Genomic DNA, 25789 nt, shown 5'->3' on the forward strand with positions numbered 1-25789 from the left:
CGCTGCAAGAGATGGCGCAGAGTACAATTCTTAGCCAATGAATTCTGGACAAGGTGGAAGAAAGAGTACCACCTAAACCTCCAACACAGACAGAAATGAAATAAAGACAGAAGAAACGCAAGGATGAATGACATTATCATCTTGGAAGATGATACTGCACCACGCAACCAGTGGAAATTGGCAAAGGTTACAGAAGTGTACCTGAGACAGGATGGCCGGGTGAGAAGATTCAAGTTACTGATCAGCGACTCAACCCTGGATGAGAGAGGTAAACGCATCACCAAACCCACCTATCTGGAGAGGCCAGTCACCCTCCGAAGCCGATCAAGAAACCTGCAGACCCCTTTCACAGAAATCACCGGTGATTGGTGGGAGTGTAACTGACAATTAACCTGTCAGTCTATGTCATTATTTTTTGTTTGATTTGTTTACGTGTTCACTGTGCGGGGGAAATGATAAGACAAGCGGAACTACGTGGCTAATAACTGTTGTAACAGGGATTATTATCGTAGCAACACACCTGGAGTGAAGGCAATCCCGCGCTGTGTTCGCTAAGATTTCATGTCTTCAGGTGTAGTTCGTAAAGGTTGAAGCGTGTATGTTAGGATGGTAAGGTTATAATAATTAAGGATGAAGCGTGAATTCATACCAGGAATAATACGTGTGAAGTTTTTGATTTCCTCCCTTCTGTAATAAGCAGCCAATGAGGTTTCTTTCCTTTATTCATGTGTTTAATCTGATACTGTTATAGTTCAGGCTAAACTGTTTATGTATGTAAGCACTTCAGAGTTATATCAAACTAATTTATAATAAAAACATGTTTAATTTCACCTTTATTTAAACAGGTAGGCTAGTTGAGAACAAGTTCTCATTTACAACTGCGACCTGGCCAAGAATAAAGCAAAGCAGTTCGACACATACAACAACACAGAGTTACACATGGAATAAACAAAAGTACAGTCAATAATACAGTAGAAAAAGTCTATATAAAGTGTGTGCAAATGAGGTAAGATAAGGGAGGTAAGGCAATAAATAGGCCATGGTGGTGAAGTAATTACAATTTAGCAATTAAACAATGGAGTGATTGATGTGCAGAAGATGAATGTGCAAGTAGAGATACTGGGGTGCAAAGGAGTAGGATAAATAAAGAAATTCAGTATGGGATGAGGTAGTTGGATGGGCTATTTACAGATGGGCTATGTACAGGTGCAGTGATCTGTGAGCTGCTCTGACAGCTGGTGCTTAAAGCTAGTGAGGGAGATATGAGTCTCCAGCTTCAGTGATTTTTGCAGTTCCGTCCAGTCATTGGCCGCAGAAAACTGGAAGGAAAGGCGGCCAAACGAGGAATTGGCTTTGGGGGTGACTAGTGCAATATACCAGCTGGAGCGCGTGCTACGGGTGGGTGCTGCTATGGTGACCAGTGAGCTGAGATAAAGTGGGGCTTTACCTAGCAGAGACTTGTACATGACCTGGAGCCAGTGGGTTTGGCGACGAGTAAGAAGCCTGCGCCAGCCAACAAGAGCGTACAGGTCGCAGTGGTGGGTAGTATATGGGGCTTTGGTGACAAAACGGATGGCACTGTGATAGACTGCATCCAATTTGTTGAGTAGAGTGTTGGAGGCTATTTTGTAAGTGACATCGCCGAAGTCAAGGATCGGTAGGATGGTCAGTTTTACGAGGGTATGTTTGGCAGCATGAGTGAAGGATGCTTTGTTGTGAAATAGGAAGCCGATTCTAGATTTCATTTTGGATTGGAGATGCTTAATGTGAGTCTGGAAGGAGAGTTTACAGTCTAACCAGACACCTAGGTATTTGTAGTTGTCCACATATTCTAAGTCCAGAGTAGTGATGCTGGATGGGCAGGTGGGTGCGGGCAGCGATCGGTTGAAGAGCATGCATTTAGTTTTACTTGCATTTAAGGGCAGTTGGAGGCCATGGAAGGAGAGTTGTATGGCATTGAAGCTCGTCTGGAGGTTAGTTTACACAGTGTCCAAAGAAGGGCCAGAAGTATACAGAATGGTGTCGTCTGCGTAGAGGTGGATCAGAGAATCACCAGCAGCAATAGCGACATCATTGATGTATACAGAGAAGAGAGTCGGCCCGAGAATTGAACCCTGTGGCACCCTCATAGAGACTGCCAGAGGTCCGGACAACAGGCCCTCCGATTTGACACACTGAACTCTGTCTGAGAAGTAGTTGGTGAACCAGGCGAGGCAGTCATTTGAGAAACCAAGGCTGTTTAGTCTGCTGATAAGAATGTGGTGATTGAAAGAGTCGAAAGCCTTGGCCAGGTTGATGAATACGGCTGCACAGTAATGTCTCTTATCGATGATGGTTATATCATTCAGGACCTTGAGCGGGGCTGAGGTGCACCCGTGACCAGCTCTGAAACCAGATTGCATAGTGGAGAAGGTACGGTGGGATTCGAAATAGTCGGTGATCTGTTTGTTCACTTGGCCTTCGAAGACCTTAGAAAGGCAGGGTAGAATAGATATAGGTCTGTAGCAGTTTGGGTCTAGAGTTTCTCCCCCTTTGAAGAGGGGGATGATCGCGGCAGCTTTCCAATCTTTGGGATCTCAGACAATACGAAAGAGAGTTTGAACAGGCTAGTAATAGGGGTTGCAACAATTTCGGCAGATAATTTTAGAAAGAGAGGGTCCAGATTGTCTAGCCCGGCTGATCTGTAGGCGTCCAGATTTTGCAGCTCTTTCAGAACATCAGCTATCTGGATTTGGGTGAAGGAGAAATGGGGGAGGCTTGGGCGAGTTGCTGTGGGGGGTGCCGGGCAGTTGACTGGGGTTGGGATAGCCAGGTGGAAAGCATGGCCAGCCGTAGAGAAATGCTTATTGAAATTCTCAATTATAGTGGATTTATCGGTGGTGCCAGTGCTTCCTAGCCTCAGTGCAGTGGGCATCTGGGAAGAGGTGCTCTTATTCTCTATGGACTTTACAGTGTCCCAGAACTTTTTTGAGTTTGTGCTACAGGATGCAAATTTCTGTTTGAAAAAGCTAGCCTTAGCTTTCCTAACTGCCTGTGTATATTGGTTCCTAACTTCCCTGAAAAGTTGCATATCACGGGGGCTATTCAATGCTAATGCAGTACGCCACAGGATGTTTTTGTGCTGGTCAAGGGCTATATCTTTTTCTGGTTCTACATTTTTTGAATGGAGCTTATTTAAGATGGTGAGGAAGGCACTTTTAAAGAATAACCAGGCATCCTCTACTGACAGGATGAGGTCAATATCATTCCAGGATACCCCGGCCAGGTCGATTAGAAAGGCCTGCTCGCTGGAGTGTTTTAGGGAGCGTTTGACAGTGATGAGGGGTGGTCGTTTGACCGCAGACCCATTATGGATGCAGGCAATGAGGCAGTGATCGCTGAGAAAACAGCAGAGGTGTATTTGGAGGGCAAGTTGGTTAGGATGACATCTATGAGGGTAATAAGTGACTTACTAATAAGTCACTCGTAAGACAAGATGGTTGTAAGAGTGTGCTTAGCTGTATTTTCATTTACTTTATAGTTCTCACGGAAGGTGATAATTCTGACTAAATCTACAGAATAAAGCCGCCAGTTAAAATCAAGTAACGGTTGTGCCCGTGGTTACTGGAGGGAGCTACACTAGTAGAGGCAGGCTGAGTGCTGGGGTTGACTGGGGTTGGGCTGCTGACCAGAATACTCAATATCTCTCTCTCTCTCTCTCTCTCTCTCTCTCTCTCTCTCTCTCTCTCTCTCTCTCTCTCTCTCTCTCTCTCTCTCTCTCTCTCTCTCCTCTTCTCTCTCTCTCTCTCTCTCTCTCTCTCTCTCTCTCTCTCTCTCTCTCTCTCTCTCTCTCTCTCTCTCTCTCTCTCTCTCCTCTTCTCTCCGTCTCTCTTCCTGACACGTCTCTCTCTCGCCCTGTCACCTGCATCTTTCTTTCTGCCCAGACGCTTCATGTAACATGCACAGCCCTGACGGTCCAAGAGCGTTGCTCAGTGTGTGGTGTGTATGTGTCTGTGTCTACTCTAGAGGCCAGCAGGGCTGCTCAGTCCTGCAGCAGGAATCCAGAAGAGTTATTTGAGGTCCAAATGTTAGCCAGCTACTGGCCATTTCCACCTCAATGAGCCACATCGCCCATCTACTACAGAGATAATGGCTGCAGCTACGGGACATAATTGGTAGACCCTGTGCCCTCGCCCTGTGTGTGTGTATGTGTGTGTGTGTAGTCCTTTGTGTATGTCCGATGGCTGGGTGGTGGCAGAGTGATGGATAGATCCATTTAATGTCATGTGGAGGATGGCCCTCAGTGTGTGTGTGTGTGTGTGTGTGTGTGTGTGTGTGTGTGTGTGTGTGTGTGTGTGTGTGTGTGTGTGTGTGTGTGTGTGTGTGTGTGTGTGTGTGTGTGTGTGTGTGTGTGTGTGTGTGTGCAGTCACAGCCTGTGTGTATGTGTCTCCCAGGTCTGCATTGCATACAAGGCAGATCTTTAACCTCAGCTTCTCTCTCATCTCTTTGTGCTAAATGCATTGGATCACACATATCTATTAGTATGTATGAGCGGCACACATCCAGCCAGCCAAGTCAGCCAGGGGCTGTGTCCCAAACGGTACCTTATTCCCTACATAGTGCACTACTTTTGACCATGGCCCATAGGGCCCATAGGGCTGAGTTTGACATGATCCTTCTATCCATCCCAAATCACGTCACACTTCATTCCCCGCCGCACACCAGGGAGGAGGATGGCCAGTTCACGTTTAATCATCTTCATGGTCGCCTTTAGCCTTTTGGGGGCCCTAAGCAAGATTTGTTCGCCCCCCATCCCCCCTAACACATTTCATGCAGTTCTTCTCATTTTGCTGTGAGACAGTTGTACAGCTAATTTCCTGCAATTCCATTCAATTCTTAAAATTGTTCCATTACTTATGCCATGTTAAGGATATCTAAGTGAGAGTGACTAACACAATCAATGGGGGCCCCTAGGCACATGCCCTTTGTGACCAGTCAGCATTCAGCCATGATTACTACAAATTTAGATAGCTGGCTAGACTAATTTACCAATCTAAAAATTGCTAGCTTATGTGGCTAATTGAGTGATTGTCAGTGACTGACATAACAAGAGAAAAACTGCTGATCCACAACCACATTTTGAACTTGCACTTTGTTCATTCTACTCTTCTAACTTTCGAATTCAACTTTTCTAACTCTTTCTAACTTGCTTATGCCTGGAGCCGGCCCAGATCATCCTCTATATCCTATGATGCTGTCGTGGAAATTACCACCAGGGACACCTGAAGTCAATATTAAATCATTCTTTATTATCAGCAAGCTGGAGAGGTTCCAACAAGCTTAATACACCAAGTAGTACACGTCTGTCAGGAGCTCTGCCTGTGGCAATCCCGTTAGTTCTCTTATATACTGCTTGCACAGACAAGTTATATTTGCATGATTTAGCTTATTCATTATTCATAATTATTTCATCATTAACGTTTGGTTCAGCTGAGACCTTGAAACTGAGACACTTTTCGGTTCTCAAAACAATGTTCTGGGCGTACTGCCACATTGCTTATACTCATTCCTCCCAGGCACGATCAATCAGTCACTTGCATGAACCCAGTCAAATTGTTTATTAGAAAAGCACAAACTAAAAACTTTTCTTCACATTCCCTCCTCTTACGATAGTTATCGATACATTTTTAAGGTACGCATTAGATTATAGCTTATTTTAAAAGGAGGTTCTTCTATTAAAGTAAGCGAAATCAACACATAAAATCAGACACTTCATTCTTTCGAAACCCTTCACTCTGGGTTGTACAATCTAGAATACACACAAGGGATCTGTAGACTCAGGTTGTTTCCATAGCTCTTAACTATTAAACCATTGCAGTAGAATGTTTTAACTCAAGACCTTCGCATCATACAGTTACACATATGCTTCATTACACAAATTCATTTATGGATTTTGACATGTCCCTTCATAAAGCCATGGGCTCAGACAGGTTAATCGATGTGTACGGAGGAGGAATTTGAATGTAAATCTGACATGATGCTTCTATGACAGGTGTGTCCAATTGACTTTGACACAGTATGCCAATCTATGTCAGTTGAGACAACCATAAATAAATGCATGTATTCATTCATTGTATTTTTAGGTGTCATGGAGTTTATATATATTGCATGTATGTGTGCTGTTTTTCTTTCAAATAAGGAAGTCTCTACAGTGATCCTTCGTCAAAAAAAGTAGAGCGGGGTCGGGTCATATTGACAAAGATATTCAAACTTTATTGCCCAGACACCACAGCTGCCTCACCTGTCTCACCTGTCTCACACACACACACGCGCACGCGCGCACAGGCGCACACGCACAGGCACCCAGTAGCCTAGTAGGTTGGAGCAGCAACAGTTGTGTCAGAGTCAGAAGATCAGGCACATAAATAGGTGGTATTTAATTTACAGTGCAGGTGATGAGAGAACTGAAACCAGATACATTATTTAGTATACCAAAAAAATGATAAAAAATAGTTGTTTTCCTAAACAGTTTGCCAATAACAATATTACCTTGACACAATTCCAAACACCCATGAACTCACACATCTGAGTAGACCTACAGCTGGCCGAGCTCTGTAACGACATACTACCTCACCAATAGCTCTTTGGGAATGAGGACTAAGGAAAGGAAAGGAAAGGAAAGGAAAGGAAAAAGGACCTGCCCTATCAACATCTAAACTTGCCACTTTGACTGGTTAACTCATTCTAAGTATATGGTCACAGTACCTAGCCACTGGCACCCACACCTGTTGATGAAATGTTTGTTATCATCACCACGCTGAGTGCACTGCAGGTTGTGGTACTAGCATGTCAATATCATACATTGATGAATATTCAATTTCACTTTCATGGTCTATAAATTGAAGGTTTTCCTATTTTATTTCTACTTTACTGTATGTCTTTCTCTTTTAATTAGTTCACCTTGTTATCTAGTACCCTGTGTTGGAAGGGGCTGGTAATTTGATTGGCCAGGTCTGGATGCCAGCCAGACGTATGTGTGAGGCTGTAATCAGGGGTGAGGAATCGCTGCAGGCTCGAGGAGAGGTGGATGTTATCCAGGATTGATTAAGTTGGCTGGAGCCAAGTTGGGGAACAATTCCTCTCTCTCATCCCTCTCTCCCCCTACCCCCCCTTTATCTCTCTTTACTATTCTATCCTCCCTGTTTCCATCCGTCTTCCTCCTCTCTCCCACCTCTGTCCCCCATCCCTGTTCTTCCTGTTTTTCTCCTCCTCTCCCTCTATCCATCCAGTCCTCTCCATACAGTCGAGAATAGTAATGTTGTTTAGAAGCAATGAAAACCTCTGTTGGGATCCTGGGTCAGGAGTGAAGGATGAACTTTGACAGAATGAGGCGATTGTTTTTATTTTCTTTGATATATCCTTTATTTGTTTGTGCTGAGGGGATTTGAGGCATTTACATAGAGATTATAGCCTGCTACATCTCTCAGAATCACCTCAGCAACGTGAATTAATGCAGGAACACACACAGGACTCACGCTCTCTCTCTCTCTCTCTCTCTCAAACACGCAAACCCACGCACACACCCACGCACACACACACACACGCACGCACACACACGCACGCACGCACGCACGCACGCACGCACGCACGCACGCACATCCACATGCACATGCACACACACACACACACACACACACACACACACACACACACACACACACACACACACACACACACACACACACACACTCCATACACACACACACACACACACACACACACTCCATAGGGCTTGACTAACCCTGGGCTTGACTAAGTGGCAGATTGGGGTGCTACGGTGCAGATTGGCGTGCTGGGATGGGAACTGAGTGTCGTGCAGTGCTTCTCATTAGGCAGGAGGACAACTGGTGATGTCATTTTTCTCCTTGGATACAGTCTGTTACTGTAGCTCCTCATCTTCACCTGTAACACAGTCTAAAAGGGGAGGTGACAAGATGGTGGAAATATGCGTCACAATAACATGTCCTCTGTTTCAGTTAGCGGTTTGAGTTGAGTCTTCATTTCCTGCCTAATAACCATCATCAACCCTGACCAGCCACTGTGTGTTGCAGCAGCATACAGCCCAACAACTCTCCGTGTGTGTGTGTGTGTGTGTGTGTGTGTGTGTGTGTGTGTGTGTGTGTGTGTGTGTAACTGTGTGCGTGTAACGGTCTCTCCCCTCACCCTTAATCCTGACGCATGTCCGCCCTTCTCCGTCAGATTGTTTTACAATTGGTCTTTCTGTCTTTGTGTGTGTCTGGGTTAATTAGCTATAGAGCAGCCCCATCTATCAGCCTAATGCTCCGTCCCTGCCCCAGACAGTTCCATTAGCACTGTACACACACACACACACACACACACACACACACACACACACACACACACACACACACACACACACACACACACACACACACACACACACACACACACACACACACACACACACACACACACACACACACACACACCACAAATATCATCCCCACAAATATGGGGATGAGGTAGGTAGTTGATTGGATGGGCTATTTACAGATGGGCTGATGGGCAGATGGGCTATGTACAGCTGCAGCCATCGGTAAGCTGCTCTGACAGCTGACGCTTAAAGCTAGTGAGGGAGATATAACTCTCCAGCTTCAGTGATTTTTGCAATTCGTTCCAGTCATTGGCAGCAGAGAACTGGAAGGAAAGGCGGCCAAACGAGGTGTTGGCTTTGGGGATGACCAGTGAAATATACCTGCTGGAGCGCGTGCTACGGGTGGGTGTTGCTGTGGTGACCAGTGAGCTGAGATAAGGCGGAGCTTTACCTAGCAAAGACTTATAGATGACCTGGAGCCAGTAGGTTTGGCGACGGATATGTAGTGAGGGCCAGCCAACGAGAGCATACAGGTCGCAGTGGTGGGTAGTATATGGGGCTTTGGTGACAGAACGGATGGCACTGTGATAGACTGCATCCAATTTGCTGAGTAGAGTGTTGGAGGCTATTTTGTAAATGACATTGCCGAAGTCGAGGATCGGCAGGATAGTCAATTTTACGAGGGTATGTTTGGCAGCATGAGTGAAGGAGGCTTTGTTGCGAAATAGGAAGCCGATTCTAGATTTAACTTTGGATTGGAGATGCTTAATGTGAGTCTGGAAGGAGAGTCTACAGTCTAACCATACACCTAGGTATTTGTAGTTGTCCACATATTCTAAGTCAGAGTAGTGATGATAGTCGGGCGGGCGGATGCGAGCAGAGGGTGGGTGCGGGCAGCGATCGGTTGAAGAGCATGCATTTCGTTTTACTAGCATTTAAGAGCAGTTGGAGGCCAAGGAAGGAGTGTTGTATGGGATTCGAAATGGTCGGTGATCTGTTTGTTAACTTGGCTTTTGAAGACTTAGAAAGGCAGGGCAGAATGGATATAGGTCTGTAACAGTTTGGGTCTAGAGTGTCTCCCCCTTTGAAGAGGGGGATGACCGCGGCCGCTTTCCAATCTTTGGGAATCTCGGAGGGGTGAGCAGGTCACTGGGACTACAGTCCCCTCAACATCAGCTGAAGTGTAATCTACAGGTTCAGACTAGAATCCCTCAACATCAGTGCTGGCCTCCTTGTAGCGTACTTCCAACAAAGTGACATCATCTCAATGTGTCATTGATTTTACAGTAAGTCACTGTCGGTCCCCGTATCCTCTTCTTCCCTTGATATTACCTGAGTAAAGTCTGCCTTTCAGACATGCATACATGCTAACCTGTGTGATTACATGCATGTGCTTGTGTTTGCCAGTATACATGTATGTGTGTACTTGTGTGTACTGTATGTGTATAACAGTATTAACATGCTGATCGGTGCTCTCCCTGCATAGAGTGGGATGTGTAATTGCGGTGACTTTATTTCCCCCGGCACCGCTGTGAACCACGCTCCTCAGCCTCTCCCTGTCCTCTCTCCGACCGGCAGGCTGATTATTTGAGCAGCTCTGATTGAAACGGCATATTCATTAGAGCAAATGGAATTAGAGGTGGATTCACGGCCTAATCAAATTCTCCAGCGAAATCGTAACGAATCCTTAATTTCCCCCCTCCTCCCCTCCCCTCTGACTCTCCCTCCCTCTGACTCTCCCTCCCTCTGCTTTGGCTGCTTTCTCAACCCTCGGTTCATAGCTGATTTATACTGTACGGCAGAGAGTCACAAGCTTGTCACCACAGTAGCACTGATATTATGGAGTCGACCAGCGCTTATTTATCCTTGTTTCTCTGCATTAGTCCAGAACGTGAAGATTTGAAGGAAAAGTTGTGACTCGTTTGACTAGTGACTCGTGTGCAGAGCCACATATATACATAATTATGTATATGTCTTGGGTGATGAGAATGGGTTGTATTCATAAAAGTAGCTTTGACTTGAACTGTATGCTGTGCACAGTATACAGCAGTATACAGTACAGTATACAACACAGTAGACAGTACAGTAGACAGCACAGTAGACAGCACAGTAGACAATACAGTAGACAGCACAGTAGACAGCACAGTAGACAATACAGTAGACAGCACAGTAGACAGCACAGTAGACAGCACAGTAGACAATACAGGATACAGTACAGTATACAGTACAGTAGACAGTACAGTATACAGTACAGCATACAACACAATATACAGTACAGTACACAGCACAGTAGACAGTACAGCATACAACACAGTATACAGTACAGTATACAACACAGTAGACAGTACAGTATACAGTACAGCATACAACACAGTATACAGTACAGTACACAGCACAGTAGACAGTACAGCATACAACACAGTATACAGTACAGTACACAGCACAGTATACAGTACAGTATACAACACAGTATACAGTACAGTATACAACACAGTAGACAGTACAGGATACAGTACAGTAGACAGTACAGTATACAGTACAGTATACAGTACAGTAGACAGTACAGTACACAACACAGTAGACAGTACAGTATACAGTACAGTAGACAGTACAGTATACAGTACAGGATACAGTACAGTAGACAGTACAGTACACAACACAGTAGACAGTACAGTATACAGTACAGTAGACAGTACAGTATACAGTACAGTATACAGTACAATAGACAGTACAGTATACAGTACAGTATACGACACAGTATGAAGCACAGTAGTCTGTACAGTATGCATCACAGTATACAGTACAGTAGACAATGTAGTATATATCACAGTATACAGTACAGTATAGAGCACAGTATACAGCACAGTATACAACAAAGTATACAACACAGTAGACGATATAGTATACATCACAGAATACTTCACAGTATACAAAACAGTATACATCACACATCACAGTATACAGCACAGTATACAACACAGTATACATCACAGTATACAACACAGTATACAACACAGTATACAACACAGTATATATCACAGTACACAGCACAGTATACAACACAGTATACATCACAGTATACAGCACAGTATACAACACAGTATACAACACAGTATATATCACAGTACACAGCACAGTATACAACACAGTATACATCACAGTATACAGCACAGTATAAAACACAGTAGACGATATAGTATACATCACACATCACATTATACAGCACAGTATACAACACAGTATACATCACAGTATACAACACACTATACAACACAGTATATATCACAGTACACAGCACAGTATACAACACAGTATACATCACAGTATACAACACAGTAGACAATATAGTGTACATCACTGCACCGCTGTGAACCACGCTCCTCAGCCTCTCCCTGTCCTCTCCCCGACCGGCAGGCTGATTATTTGAGCAGCTCTGATTGAAACGGCATATTCATTAGAGCAAATGGAATTAGAGGTGGATTCACGGCCTAATCAAATTCTCCAGTGAAATCGTAACGAATCCTTAATTTCCCCCCTCCTCCCCTCCCCTCTGACTCTCCCTCCCTCTGACTCTCCCCCCTCTGACTCTCCCTCCCTCTGACTCTCCCTCCCTCTGCTTTGGCTGCTTTCTCAACCCTCGGTTCATAGCTGATTTATACTGTACGGCAGAGAGTCACAAGCTTGTCACCACAGTAGCACTGATATTATGGAGTCGACCAGCGCTTATTTATCCTTGTTTCTCTGCATTAGTCCAGAACGTGAAGATTTGAAGGAAAAGTTGTGACTCGTTTGACTAGTGACTCGTGTGCAGAGCCACATATATACATAATTATGTATATGTCTTGGGTGATGAGAATGGGTTGTATTCATAAAAGTAGCTTTGACTTGAACTGTATGCTGTGCACAGTATACAGCAGTATACAGTACAGTATACAACACAGTAGACAGTACAGTAGACAGCACAGTAGACAGCACAGTAGACAATACAGTAGACAGCACAGTAGACAGCACAGTAGACAATACAGTAGACAGCACAGTAGACAGCACAGTAGACAGCACAGTAGACAATACAGGATACAGTACAGTATACAGTACAGTAGACAGTACAGTATACAGTACAGCATACAACACAATATACAGTACAGTACACAGCACAGTAGACAGTACAGCATACAACACAGTATACAGTACAGTATACAACACAGTAGACAGTACAGTATACAGTACAGCATACAACACAGTATACAGTACAGTACACAGCACAGTAGACAGTACAGCATACAACACAGTATACAGTACAGTACACAGCACAGTATACAGTACAGTATACAACACAGTATACAGTACAGTATACAACACAGTAGACAGTACAGGATACAGTACAGTAGACAGTACAGTATACAGTACAGTATACAGTACAGTAGACAGTACAGTACACAACACAGTAGACAGTACAGTATACAGTACAGTAGACAGTACAGTATACAGTACAGGATACAGTACAGTAGACAGTACAGTACACAACACAGTAGACAGTACAGTATACAGTACAGTAGACAGTACAGTATACAGTACAGTATACAGTACAATAGACAGTACAGTATACAGTACAGTATACGACACAGTATGAAGCACAGTAGTCTGTACAGTATGCATCACAGTATACAGTACAGTAGACAATGTAGTATATATCACAGTATACAGTACAGTATAGAGCACAGTATACAGCACAGTATACAACAAAGTATACAACACAGTAGACGATATAGTATACATCACAGAATACTTCACAGTATACAAAACAGTATACATCACACATCACAGTATACAGCACAGTATACAACACAGTATACATCACAGTATACAACACAGTATACAACACAGTATACAACACAGTATATATCACAGTACACAGCACAGTATACAACACAGTATACATCACAGTATACAGCACAGTATACAACACAGTATACAACACAGTATATATCACAGTACACAGCACAGTATACAACACAGTATACATCACAGTATACAGCACAGTATAAAACACAGTAGACGATATAGTATACATCACACATCACATTATACAGCACAGTATACAACACAGTATACATCACAGTATACAACACACTATACAACACAGTATATATCACAGTACACAGCACAGTATACAACACAGTATACATCACAGTATACAACACAGTAGACAATATAGTGTACATCACAGTATACATCACAGTTTACAACACATATACAGCACAGTATACATCACAGTATATATTACAGTATACAGCACAGTAGACAGCACAGTAGACAGTACAGTATACAACACAGTAGACAGTAAACATTACAGTATACGGTATAGTAGACGATATAGTATACACCGTAGTATACAGTACAGTAAACAACACAGTAGACAGTACAGTATACAACACAGTATACAGCACAGTAGACGCTATAGTAGACAATATAGTATACAAGACAGTATACAGTACAGTATACACCACAGTAGACAGTACAGTAGACATTACAGTATACAGTACAGTAGACAATATAGTATACATCACAGTATACACCACAGTAGACCGCACAGTACACAACCCAGTATACAGCACAGTATACATCACAGTGTACAACACAGTGTACAACACAGTAGACAATATAGTATACAACACATTATACAGCACGGTATACAACACATTATACAGCAAAGTATAATGTACAGTAGACAATATAGTATACATCACAGTATACAGCATATTATACAGCACAGTATACAGCACATTATACAGTACTGTAGATGACATAGTATACATCACAGTATACATCACAGTATACAACACAGTATACGGCACAGTATACATCACAGTATGCAGCACAGTATACTGTACAGTAGACAATATAGTATACATCACAGTATGCAGCACAGTATACAGTACTGTAGATGACACAGTATACAGCACATTATACAGCACAGTATACAACACATTATACAGCACGGTACACAACACAGTATACAGCACATTATACAGCACAGTATAATGTACAGTAGACAATATAGTATACATCACAGTATACAGCACATTATACAGCACAGTATACAGCACATTATACAGTACTGTAGATGACATAGTATACATCACAGTATACAACACAGTATATGGCACAGTATACATCACAGTATGCAGCACAGTATACAGCACAGTAGACAGTACAGTATACAACACAGTATACGGCACAGTATACATCACAGTATGCAGCACAGTATACTGTACAGTTGACAATATAGTATACATCACAGTATACAGTACTGTAGATGACACAGTATACAGCACATTATACAGCACAGTATACATCACAGTAGACAGCACATTATACAGCACAGTATACAACACAGTATACAACACAGTATACAGCACAGTAGACGGTATAGTATTTATTTAATGTATGTGGTATACTGTTTCTTTACTACTCATTAGCTCTCCATGTTACTGATCCCACTCAGTCTTTTATTTTCTCATTCTCTCCGTCTTTCTCTTTAACAGAGTTCTGAAAAGGCATGCTTTCCGAGGTCACTAGGCCGCTTTCTCATCGCCATGCCGATACGGACGACCTACGATTTCATCTTCATATGATCTCACATCTTTCTTCCTTTGATGTGGATATTCTTCCGCTGTTGGAAAATAAGACACGCTTTTTTATTTAATAAAAAAAGAAATATGTAACCTTTATTTTATCCATTGTTTTCCATCCTGACCCTTATATTTTGAAATATTTGTTTCAAAATATGGGTTTCTTTATTTGTTTACCTTCAACCGGCATACATTATTAATATCTACCTGGCTAAACTTTATGAACGTTTGTATTGCTTTGTGTTTGTAATATTCCCTCGTTTTGGGAAGTAGAAACTCTTTAAAAGTTCACTTATGATTCGTCAAAACAAATATACCTTCCAAGAGAGCGGACAGCATCGAAGATGTAGCTAGCATAACAGTCTTTCATTGAAGATGTAGCTAGCGTAACAGTCTTTCATTGAAGATGTAGCTAGCGTAACAGTCTTTCATTGAAGATGTAGTTAGCGTAATAGTCTTTCATTGAAGAAGTAGCTAGCGTAACAGTCTTTCATTGAAGATGTAGCTAGCGTAACAGTCTTTCATTGAAGATGTAGCTAGCGTAACAGTCTTTCATTGAAGATGTAGCTAGCGTAACAGTCTTTCATTGAAGATGTAGCTAGCGTAACAGTCTTTCATTGAAGATGTAGCTAGCGTAACAGTCTTTCATTGAAGATGTAGCTAGCGTAACAGTCTTTCATTGAAGATGTAGCTAGCGTAACAGTCTTTCATTGAAGATGTAGCTAGCGTAACAGTCTTTCATTGAAGATGTAGCTAGCGTAACAGTCTTTCATTGAAGATGTAGCTAGCGTAACAGTCTTTCATTGAAGATGTAGTTAGCGTAATAGTCTTTCATTGAAGAAGTAGCTAGCGTAACAGTCTTTCATTGAAGATGTAGCTAGCGTAACAGTCTTTCATTGAAGATGTAGCTAGCGTAACAGTCTTTCATTGAAGATGTAGCTAGCGTAACAGTCTTTCATTGAAGATGTAGCTAGCGTAACAGTCTTTCATTGAAGATGTAGCTAGCGTAACTGTCTTTCATTGAAGATGTAGCTAGCGTAACAGTCTTTCATTGAAGATGTAGCTAGCGTAACAGTCTTTCATTGAAGATGTAGCTAGCGTAACAGTCTTTCATTGAAGATGTAGCTAGCGTAACAGTCTTTCATTGAAGATGTAGCTAGCGTAACAGTCTTTCATTGAAGATGTAGTTAGCGTAACAGTCTTTCATTGAAGATGTAGCTAGCGTAACAGTCTTTCATTGAAGATGTAGCTAGCGTAACAGTCTTTCATTGAAGATGTAGCTAGCGTAACAGTCTTTCATTGAAGATGTAGCTGTGTGTGTGCGTACACTTCTTTGTGTGTGTTATGTGTGTGTGTGCACACTCCTGTGTGTGTGTGCACACTCCTGTGTGTGTGTGCACACTCCTGTGTGTGTGTTATGTGTGTGTTTGCACACTCCTGTGTGTGTGTTATGTGTGTGTGTGTGCACACTCCTGTGTGTGTTATGTGTGTGTGCACACTTCTGTGTGTGTGTTATGTGTGTGTGCACACTCCTGTGTGTGTGTTATGTGTGTGTGTGTGCACACTCCTGTGTGTGTAATGTGTGTGTGTGTGTGTGTGTGTGTGTGTGTGCACACTTCTGTGTGTGTTATATGTGTGTGTGTGCACACTTCTGTGTGTGTTATGTGTGTGTGTGTGTGTGCACACTTCTGTGTGTGTTATATGTGTGTGTGTGTGCACACTTCTGTGTGTGTGTTACGCGTGTATGTGCATACAGTGCATTCGGAAAGTATTCAGAACCCTTGCCTATTTTCACATTTTGTTACGTTAAGACTTATTTTAAAATGGATTCAATAGTATTTTCCCCTCATCAATCTACAATCTATCTATCAATCGACAAATTAAAAACAGGTTTTTATAAAATTTATAAAAAATAAGAAACGGAAATATCTCATATAAATAAGTACTCAGAACCTTTACTTAGTACTTTGTTGTAGCACCTTTAGCAGCGATTACAGCCCTGAGTCTTCTTGGGTATGATGCTACAAGCTTGGCACACCTGTATTTTGGGAATTTCTCCCATTCTTCTCTGCAGATCCTCTCAAGCTCTGTCAGGTTGGATGGGGAGCGTCACAGCACAGCTATTTTCAGGTTTCTCCAGAGATGTTCAAGTCCGGGCTATCGATGGGCCACTCAAGGACATTCAGAGACTTGTCCCGAACCCACTCCTGTGTTGTCTTGCCTGTGTGCTTAGGGTTGTTGTCATGTTGGAAGGTGAACCTTCGCCTCAGTCTGAGGTGCTGAGTGCTCTGAAGCAGGTTTTCATCAAGGATCTCTCTGTACTTTGCTCCATTAATCTTTCCCTCGATCCTGACTAGGCTCCCAGTCCCTGCAGCTGAAAAACATCCCCACAGAATGATGCTGCCACCACCATACTTCACCGTAGGGATGGTGTCAGGTTTCCCCACAGACGTGATGTTTTGCATTCAGGCAAAATAGTTCAATCTTGGATTCATCAGACCAGAGAATCTTGTTTCTCATGGTCTGAGAGTCCTTTAGGTGCATTTTGGGAAAACTCCAAGCGGGCTGTCATGTGCCTTTTACTGAGGAGTGGCTTCCGTCTGGCCACTCCATACCATAAACGCCTGGTTAGTTGAATGCTGCAGAGATGGTTGTCCTTCTGGAAGGTTCTCCCATCTCCACAGAGGAACTCTAGAGCTCTGTCAGAGTGATCATCAGGTTCTTGGTCACCTCCCTGACCAAGGCCCTTCTCCCCCTGATTATTCAGTTTGGCCGGGCGGCCAGCGCTAGGAAGAGTCTTTGTGGTTCCAAACTTCTTCCATTTAAGAATGATGGCCACCCCTTCAATACTGCAGAAATGTTTTGGTACCCTTCCCCAGATCTGTGCCTCGACACAATCCTGTCTCGAAGCTCCATGGACAATTCCTTCAACCTCATAGCTTGGTTTTTGCTCTGACCTGCACTGTCAACTGTGGGACCTTATATAGACAGGTGTGTGCCTTTCCTAATCATGTCCATTCAATTGAATTTACCACAGGTGGACTCCAATCAAGTTGTAGAAAAATCTCATGGATGATCATTGGAAACAGGATGCACCTGAGCTCAATTTGAGTCTCATAGCAAAGGGTCTGAATACTTATGTAAATAAGGTATTTTTGCATATTTTTTTGTTATACAGTGATCCCTCGCCACTTCGCGGTTCACTTATCGCGGATTCGCTATTTCGCGGATTTTCATAATGCATTTTTTTTTTTTTTTTGGTGCATTGTGCTCTGCATTCTGATTCGCTAAAAACTCACTCCCGCTTCTTGTATCAAAACATGCTACGAATTGTGCTATCATTTTGTCGTCTCGTGCAGTTATGTGTACGTACATAAAACAGCTTGGCAAATTTACATTAAGTTGGCCAAATTATCTTGTAATTTCGAACATCTCCTAAACCCATAATGTCGACGAAACGGCCTACACGTGAGTCACTGTATTTGTATACATGTAATAGTTGCTAATTGTAAAAAAAAAAAAAGTTTTCTATTTCGCGGATTTCACTTATCGCGGGTCATTTTCGGAACGTAACCCCCGCGATAAACGAGGGATTACTGTACATTTGCAAACATTTCTAAAAACCTGTTTTTGCTTCATCATTATGGGCTATTGTGTGTAGATAATGAGGACAATCCATTTTAGAATAAGGCTGTAACGTAACAATGTGGTAAAAGTCAAGGGGTCTGAATACTTTCCAAATGCACTGAATGTGGTGTTTAAGTATGTGTGTGTGGGAGTGGGAGCATACGAGTGTGAGTGTGTGTACACGTCTGTGTGTGTGTCGGTGTGTGAGAGATAGTGTGTGTGTTTAATTCAGCCGTGGGCAGCCTCTCCCTCCTGACAAATCAACCTGTCAGTCTCTCACCCGGATTCCATTACTTCGCCATCTGACTTCCAGCCCTGTCCTGCATGTCTGTCTGCGTGCCCTTTATGCCTCCACAAGCCTCTCTCTCTCTCCACCTCCCTATTCAAGCCTCTCTCTCTCCACCTCCCTATTCAAGCCTCTCTCTCTCCACCTCCCTATTCAAGCCTCTCTCTCTCCACCTCCCTATTCAAGCCTCTCTCTCTCCACCTCCCTATCCAAGCCTCTCTCTCTTTACCTCCCTATCCAAGCCCCTCTCTTTACCTCCCTATCCAAGCCTCTCTCTCTTTACCTCCCTATCCAAGCCTCTCTCTCTTTACCTCCCTATCCAAGCCTCTCTCTCTTTACCTCCCTATTCAAGCCTCTCTCTCTCTACCTCTCTATCCAAGCCTCTCTCTACTTCTCTATCCAAGCCTCTCTCTACTTCTCTATCCAAGCATCTCTCTACCTCTCTATCCAAGCCTCTCTCTACTTCTCTATCCAAGCCTCTCTCTACCTCTCTATCCAAGCCTCTCTCTACCTCTCTATCCAAGCCTCTCTCTACCTCTCTATCCAAGCCTCTCTCTACTTCTCTATCCAAGCCTCTCTCTACTTCTCTATCCAAGCCTCTCTCTACCTCTCTATCCAAGCCTCTCTCTACTTCTCTATCCAAGCCTCTCTCTACCTCTCTATCCAAGCCTCTCTCAACTTCTCTATCCAAGCCTCTCTCTACCACTCTATCCAAGCCTCTCTCTACTTCTCTATCCAAGCCTCTCTCTACTTCTCTATCCAAGCCTCTCTCTACCTCTCTATCCAAGCCTCTCTCTACTTCTCTATCCAAGCCTCTCTCTATTTCTCTATCCAAGCCTCTCTCTGCCTCTCTATCCAAGCCTCTCTCTGCCTACCTTCACACCCCAACCTGTCTCCTGTCTGGGGTTCTCCGGCATTGTTTCTCTGCCTGTCTGTCTCAGGTGCCTCGGCTGGGCTCTCTCCTTCTCTGAGGCGCTTTCAGCTGGGCTGTCTGATTTCTGATAAACCACTTGGATGGAGTATGACCTTTGGCTAGTGTAATCTATCTCAATTTCTTCAGTGCCATGCTATCACTAATTACCTTCTCATTCTGTCCCCCTATCCTCTGGAGAGGGACACCCTTTCTACTCTCATCTCTCAACGCATTCCTTCATCTCTCTCTCTCTCTCTCTCTCTCTCTCTCTCTCTCTCTCTCTCTCTCTCTCTCTCTCTCTCTCTCTCTCTCTCTCTCTCTCTCTCTCTCTCTCTCTCTCTCTCTCTCTCTCTCTCTCTCTCTCTCTCTCTCTCTCTCTCTCTCTCTCTCTCTCTCTCTCTGCTTCCTCTGTCTTTCCTCAGAATCCCCTCAGATTAGCTATACGTGTCCTTGGCTCCAGATGCACATTCTAACCTGTGAAACACCTCCTCCTCTCCTCCTCCGTCCCAACTCACCCCTTCCTTCTTGTCTCTCTCCCTCGCTCCTCAGATCCCTCAGATCAGCTATGCGTCCACGGCCCCGGAGCTCAGTGACAACACGAGGTATGACTTCTTCTCCCGCGTCGTCCCGCCGGACTCCTACCAGGCCCAGGCGATGATGGACATCGTCACGGCGATGGGATGGAACTACGTGTCCACGCTCGCCTCCGAGGGGAACTACGGCGAGAGCGGTGTCGAGGCCTTCGTGCAGATCTCCCGGGAAACAGGTACGTGGAAGCGATATTAACTATCAGACAGTGTCTGTCAGCTACAGATTGACAGTCAGTCAGCATTTAAAAAAAAAAGAAAACGTATTTCATCAGATACACTCTCTGGTGGTTTTAACTTGTCTCTGTGTGTTTGTTGAGATTGCTCGACTTTGTCAGCGATCACCGGTGCCTATTTTCCTTAGTGTGGGAAGGGAAACATCAAATGACACCTCATTTCAAATATCCTGAAATGCATAATGTTTGTTTGGGGAATATGCCATCAATTCAGACACGTGAATTCCCCCCCAAACTCACAGATAGATCAGTGAGCATTTGTGTTGGAGCCCCTGTTGTGCCTACTGCTGCAAGCAGTGCTGCTAGTTTCTACTGTGTGCCTTTACTGTGGGTTTCTACACTGTGCTGTGCTGAGGGCTATGTGGTGTGACAGTGAACAGTCAGCTGTTCAGATGTTTAGCCTTGCTAGGGCTGTGCAGATGTTGACACGGCTGGAGGGGACAGGGGTGGAGGAGGGGGGAGGGAATAGAAGAGAAGAAACAGCAGTGGAGCTGTCTGTCTGTCTGTCTGTCTGTCTGTCTGTCTGTCTGTCTGTCTATTTGATACGATGCTGAGCAACACATTTAAAAGCTAAAAGAGAATGCCCTGCAGATCCACACACACAAACTAACATATTTCATTCAGTAGGCTCTGGGTAGAGGGCAAGTGCCCTCTCTCTCTCTCTCTCTCTCTTTCCCCCTTTCTCTCTCTCTCTCCCCCTATCACTCTCTCTCTCTCTCTCTCTCTCTCTCTCTCTCTCTCTCTCTCTCTCTCTCTCTCTCTCTCTCAAATTCAAATTCAAATTCAAGCTGCTTTATTGGCATGAAAAACATTGTGTCAATATTGCCAAAGCAACAATGTATACAATATACATTGTAATACAATTAAAACAATGACAAATAATAATATAGAATGGCAGTAAATAATAATACAAAATTAAATATAAAAATAGTAACAATAAAATGGTAACAGTCAATAGTCGAATGTTATGTATGGTGTAATGCACCACTACCACCACCACCATCATTAAACTGCTATCATTACCATTACCACCCATACCATTACTATTTGGAATGATAAACAACAATAATAATACTAATAACAATAACAGTAAAAACAATAACAGTCATAATAAGTAAGTTACTGCTTACTATGCAGATGTTATTATTCAGTGTCCCTCAGGCTATGGCAGGCAAATACATATTTGGCTGTAAGAGGAGCCATTGCTCCTTCGCCCATGAGTATTTTTAGTTTTTCCTCTGGGTTTAATAAGTTAAAATTTGGAATAAATGTAGTCATTTCTGTGAATAATGAATCTCTTGGTGAGGAATATTTATCACAGTAAAGGAGAAAGTGCATCTCTGTTTCTACCTCCCCTGTCGTGCAGTGACCACATACACGCTCCTCTTTGGGTAGCCATGTCTTTTTAGACATACAGTCTCTCTCTCTCTCTCTCTCTCTCTCTCTCTCTCTCTCTCTCTCTCTCTCTCTCTCTCTCTCTCTCTCTCTCCCTCTCTCCCTCTCTCTCCCTCTCTCTCTCTCTCTCTCTCTCTCTCTCTCTCTCTCTCTCTCTCTCTCTCTCCCTATCTCTCTCTCTCTCTCTCTCTCCCTATCTCTCTCTCTCTCTCCCTATCTCTCTCTCTCTCTCTCTCTCTCTCCCTATCTCTCTCTCTCTCTCTCTCTCTCTCTCTCCCTCTCTCTCTCTCTCTCTCTCTCTCTCTCTCTCTCTCTCTCTCCCTCTCTCTCTCTCTCTCTCTCTCTCTCTCTTTCTCTCTCTCTCTCTCTCCCTCTCTCACGCCCTCTCTGTCCTCATCCCCAGTGATTGAATGCTTGTGATTATTAAGTGATTGAGTTATTATTTAATAATATTATTATTACTGTGATGACTGCCGCCGCCTCCCAGCATGCTGCTACTGAGCAGCTGTAGTAATTGCTGTTTAATCGAGGAGTTATGATTCCCGAGACATTATGTGTGCGTTTGTGTTTGTGAAGCACGTCTCAGCTCCCTCTAGGCACAACAAGGATGTTTTCAACATAACGTGTAAGACGCACCTAACCATTAATAACGTGGTGATGGGGGATGTCTGTAGAGAGAGGGGATGGTGTGTCCATTTTAACTAGCAGATTCTCTCATCCTGTGTGAGGGAGGGGAAAGAGAGGGAGTGAAAACAGGAGGGAGCGAGACGGAGAGGGAATGAAAGATTGACTATAGGTTGTAACAGTTTAGTACACCGTTTTCCTATTGATGTGTGTGAAGAAGAAGAGAGAAAGGAGTGAGAGGGAGAAAGAGAGAGGGGGAGAGAGGGAGGCGAGAGGGAGGAGACTGAGAGGGGGGGGGGTTGAGAGAGAGGGAGGAGAGAGGGAAGAGACAGAGATTGAGAGAGACAGAGAGATGGGATAGAGTGAGAGAGAGGGAGGAGAGATGGGGAGACTGAGAGATTGAGAGAGACAGAGAGATGGGATAGAGTGAAAGAGAGGGAGAGACGGAGAGATGCGACATCGAGAGAGAGAGAGAGAGAGAGAGAGAGAGAGAGAGAGAGAGATGTTGAGTTAGAGAGAGAGAGAGAGATGTTGAGGTAGAGAGAGAGAGAGAGAGAGAGGGAGAGATGTTGAGGTAGAGAGAGAGATGTTGAGGTAGAGAGAGAGAGACAAATTTGACAAATTAGCCTCCTTGGCTAATCTAAAGAAGCATAAGAGCAAACCAAAAATAACAGATAATGAAAAATGGTTTGATAATGATTGCAAAAATCTAAGAAAGTCATTGAGAAATATATCTAATCAAAAACACAGAGAACCAGACAACAAAAATATACGCCTTCAATATGGGGAAACACTGAAGCAATACAAACGCACCCTAAGAACAAAAAAGGAACAGCACATTAGAAATCAGCTGGATGGAATTGAGGAATCCATAGAATCAAACCACTTCTGGGAGAATTGGAATAAATTAAACAAACCTCATCATGAGGAGTTGGCTATCCAAAATGGGGATATGTGGAGAAATCACTTTGCAAACCTCTACAGCAATATAACAAAGAGCCCAGAACAAAAAGATATACAAGAAAAATTACAAATCCTTGAATTAGCAGTCAAAGACTATCAGAATCCTGTGGATACCCCAATTACAGAAGAAGAATTATTGGAAAAAATATGCAATCTCCAACCCAAAAAGGCCTGTGGTGCTGATGGGATCTTAAATGAAATGATCAAATATACAGACCACAAATTCAAATTGGCTATACTCAAACTCTTCAACATTATCCTCACTGCAGGTATTTTCCCCGATATTTGGAACCAGGGACTGATCACACCAATCTATAAAAATGGAGACAAATTTGACCCAAATAATTACAGAGGAATATGCGTTAACAGCAACTTGGGGAAAATTCTCTGCAGTATTATAAATAGCAGACTACATCATTTCCTTGACGAACACAACGTCCTGAGCAGAAGCCAGATTGGATTTCTAAAAAATTATCGTACAACTGACCACATTTACACCCTCCACACTCTAATTGATAAACAAGTTAACCAAAACAAAGGCAAAATCTACTCGTGTTTTGTAGATTTCAAGAAAGCATTTGATTCAATTTGGCACGAAGGTCTTTTTTATAAACTAATAGAAAGTGGTATTGGAGGGAAAACATATGATTTTATTAAATCAATGTACACTAAAAACAAATGTGCGGTTAAAATTGGCAACAAGCAAACAGACTTCTTCTCTCAGGGGCGGGGAGTGAAACAGGGCTGCCCAATAAGTCCAACATTATTTAACATCTACATTAATGAATTGGCAAAAACATTAGAAGAATCGGCAGCACCTGGTATCACCCTACACAACACTGAAATCAAGTGTCTGCTGTACGCAGATGACCTGGTGCTGCTGTCTCCCACTAAAGAGGGGTTACAGCAACACCTAGATCATCTTCACAGGTTCTGTCAGACTTGGGCTCTGACCGTTAACCTAAAAAAAACAAATATAATGATATTCCAAAAAAGGTCCGGAAATAAGGATGACAAATATAAATTCTATTTGGACACAGTTCTATTAGAACACACCAAAAACTACACATATCTAGGACTAAATATCAGCAACACAGGTAGCTTTCACATGGCTGTGAATGAGCTGAGAGACAAAGCAAGAAGAGCATTCTATGCCATTAAAAGGAACATCAAAATTGAAATTCCAATTAGAATCTGGCTCAAAATTTTTCAATCAGTTATAGAACCAATTGCTCTATATGGCAGTGAGGTATGGGGTCCACTCTCTAATAATGAATTTACTAAATGGGACAAACATCCAATTGAAGTATTGCATGCAGAGTTTTGCAAGACTGTATTGCAAGTACAAAGAAAAACTCCAAATAACGCATGTAGGGCAGAATTGGGCCAATATCCCCTCCTCATTCGAATAGAAAAAAGAGCCATCAAATTTTACAACCATCTAAAAACAAGTGACCCTAAAACATTCCATCACACAGCTCTACAATGTCAAGAGATGAAACCAGAGAAGAGTCCCCTCAGCCAGCTGGTTCTGAGGCTCAGTTCACCAACCCAAACCAACCCCACAGAGCCTCGGGACAGCCCTCAGAAAATCTGGCCCAACCAAATCATCACAAAACAAAAAGAAAAATATATAACCTATTGGAAAGACACCACAAAAAATCAAAGTAAACTTCAATGCTATTTGGCTCTAAACAGACAGTACATGGTGGCAGACTATCTGACCACTGTGACTGATAGAAAACTGAGGAAAACATTGACTAGGTACAGACTCAGTGAGCACAGTCTGGCTATAGAGACCGGTCGTCACAGACAAACCTGGCTGCCCAGAGAGGACAGGCTGTGCTCACTCTGCTCCAGGGGAGAGGTAGAGACAGAAGTGCATTTCCTACTACACTGTGACAAATACTCAGACCTAAGAGCATATTTCTTTCCCAAAATTATAATTCAATACAAAGAATTTGAAACTATAAAAGATGAAGAAAAATTCAAATATTTATTGGGTGAAAAGCCAAAATGTGCAGTTTTGGCAGCCAAATATGTGTCCTCCTGCCACAGCCTGAGGGACAGCCAGTGAAAAATGCAAAGTAATGTTGATAATGTTTCCCATTTAGCTTAGTTTTGTTTTGTCTTTCGTACCAGGTCATGTGT

General features: G+C 43.1%; 1 protein-coding gene and 1 pseudogene across 4 annotated transcripts in view; both read left to right on the forward strand.

Moving 5' to 3' along the window:
- LOC139565752 (metabotropic glutamate receptor 8-like) overlaps positions 1–25789 on the forward strand; it is a 386874-nt gene that overhangs the window by 88563 nt on the left and 272522 nt on the right. For all 4 annotated transcript variants that reach the window (XM_071386286.1, XM_071386287.1, XM_071386284.1 and 1 more), the window contains one exon: positions 20383–20599. In XM_071386286.1, the coding sequence (XP_071242387.1) occupies positions 20383–20599 (217 nt within the window). The remainder of the gene's footprint in view (positions 1–20382; positions 20600–25789) is intronic.
- Positions 124–14928, forward strand: LOC139566019 (dynein heavy chain-like; annotated as a pseudogene).

This window comes from Salvelinus alpinus, chromosome 37 (assembly GCF_045679555.1).
Source record: "Salvelinus alpinus chromosome 37, SLU_Salpinus.1, whole genome shotgun sequence".
Classification (NCBI taxonomy): domain Eukaryota; kingdom Metazoa; phylum Chordata; class Actinopteri; order Salmoniformes; family Salmonidae; genus Salvelinus; species Salvelinus alpinus.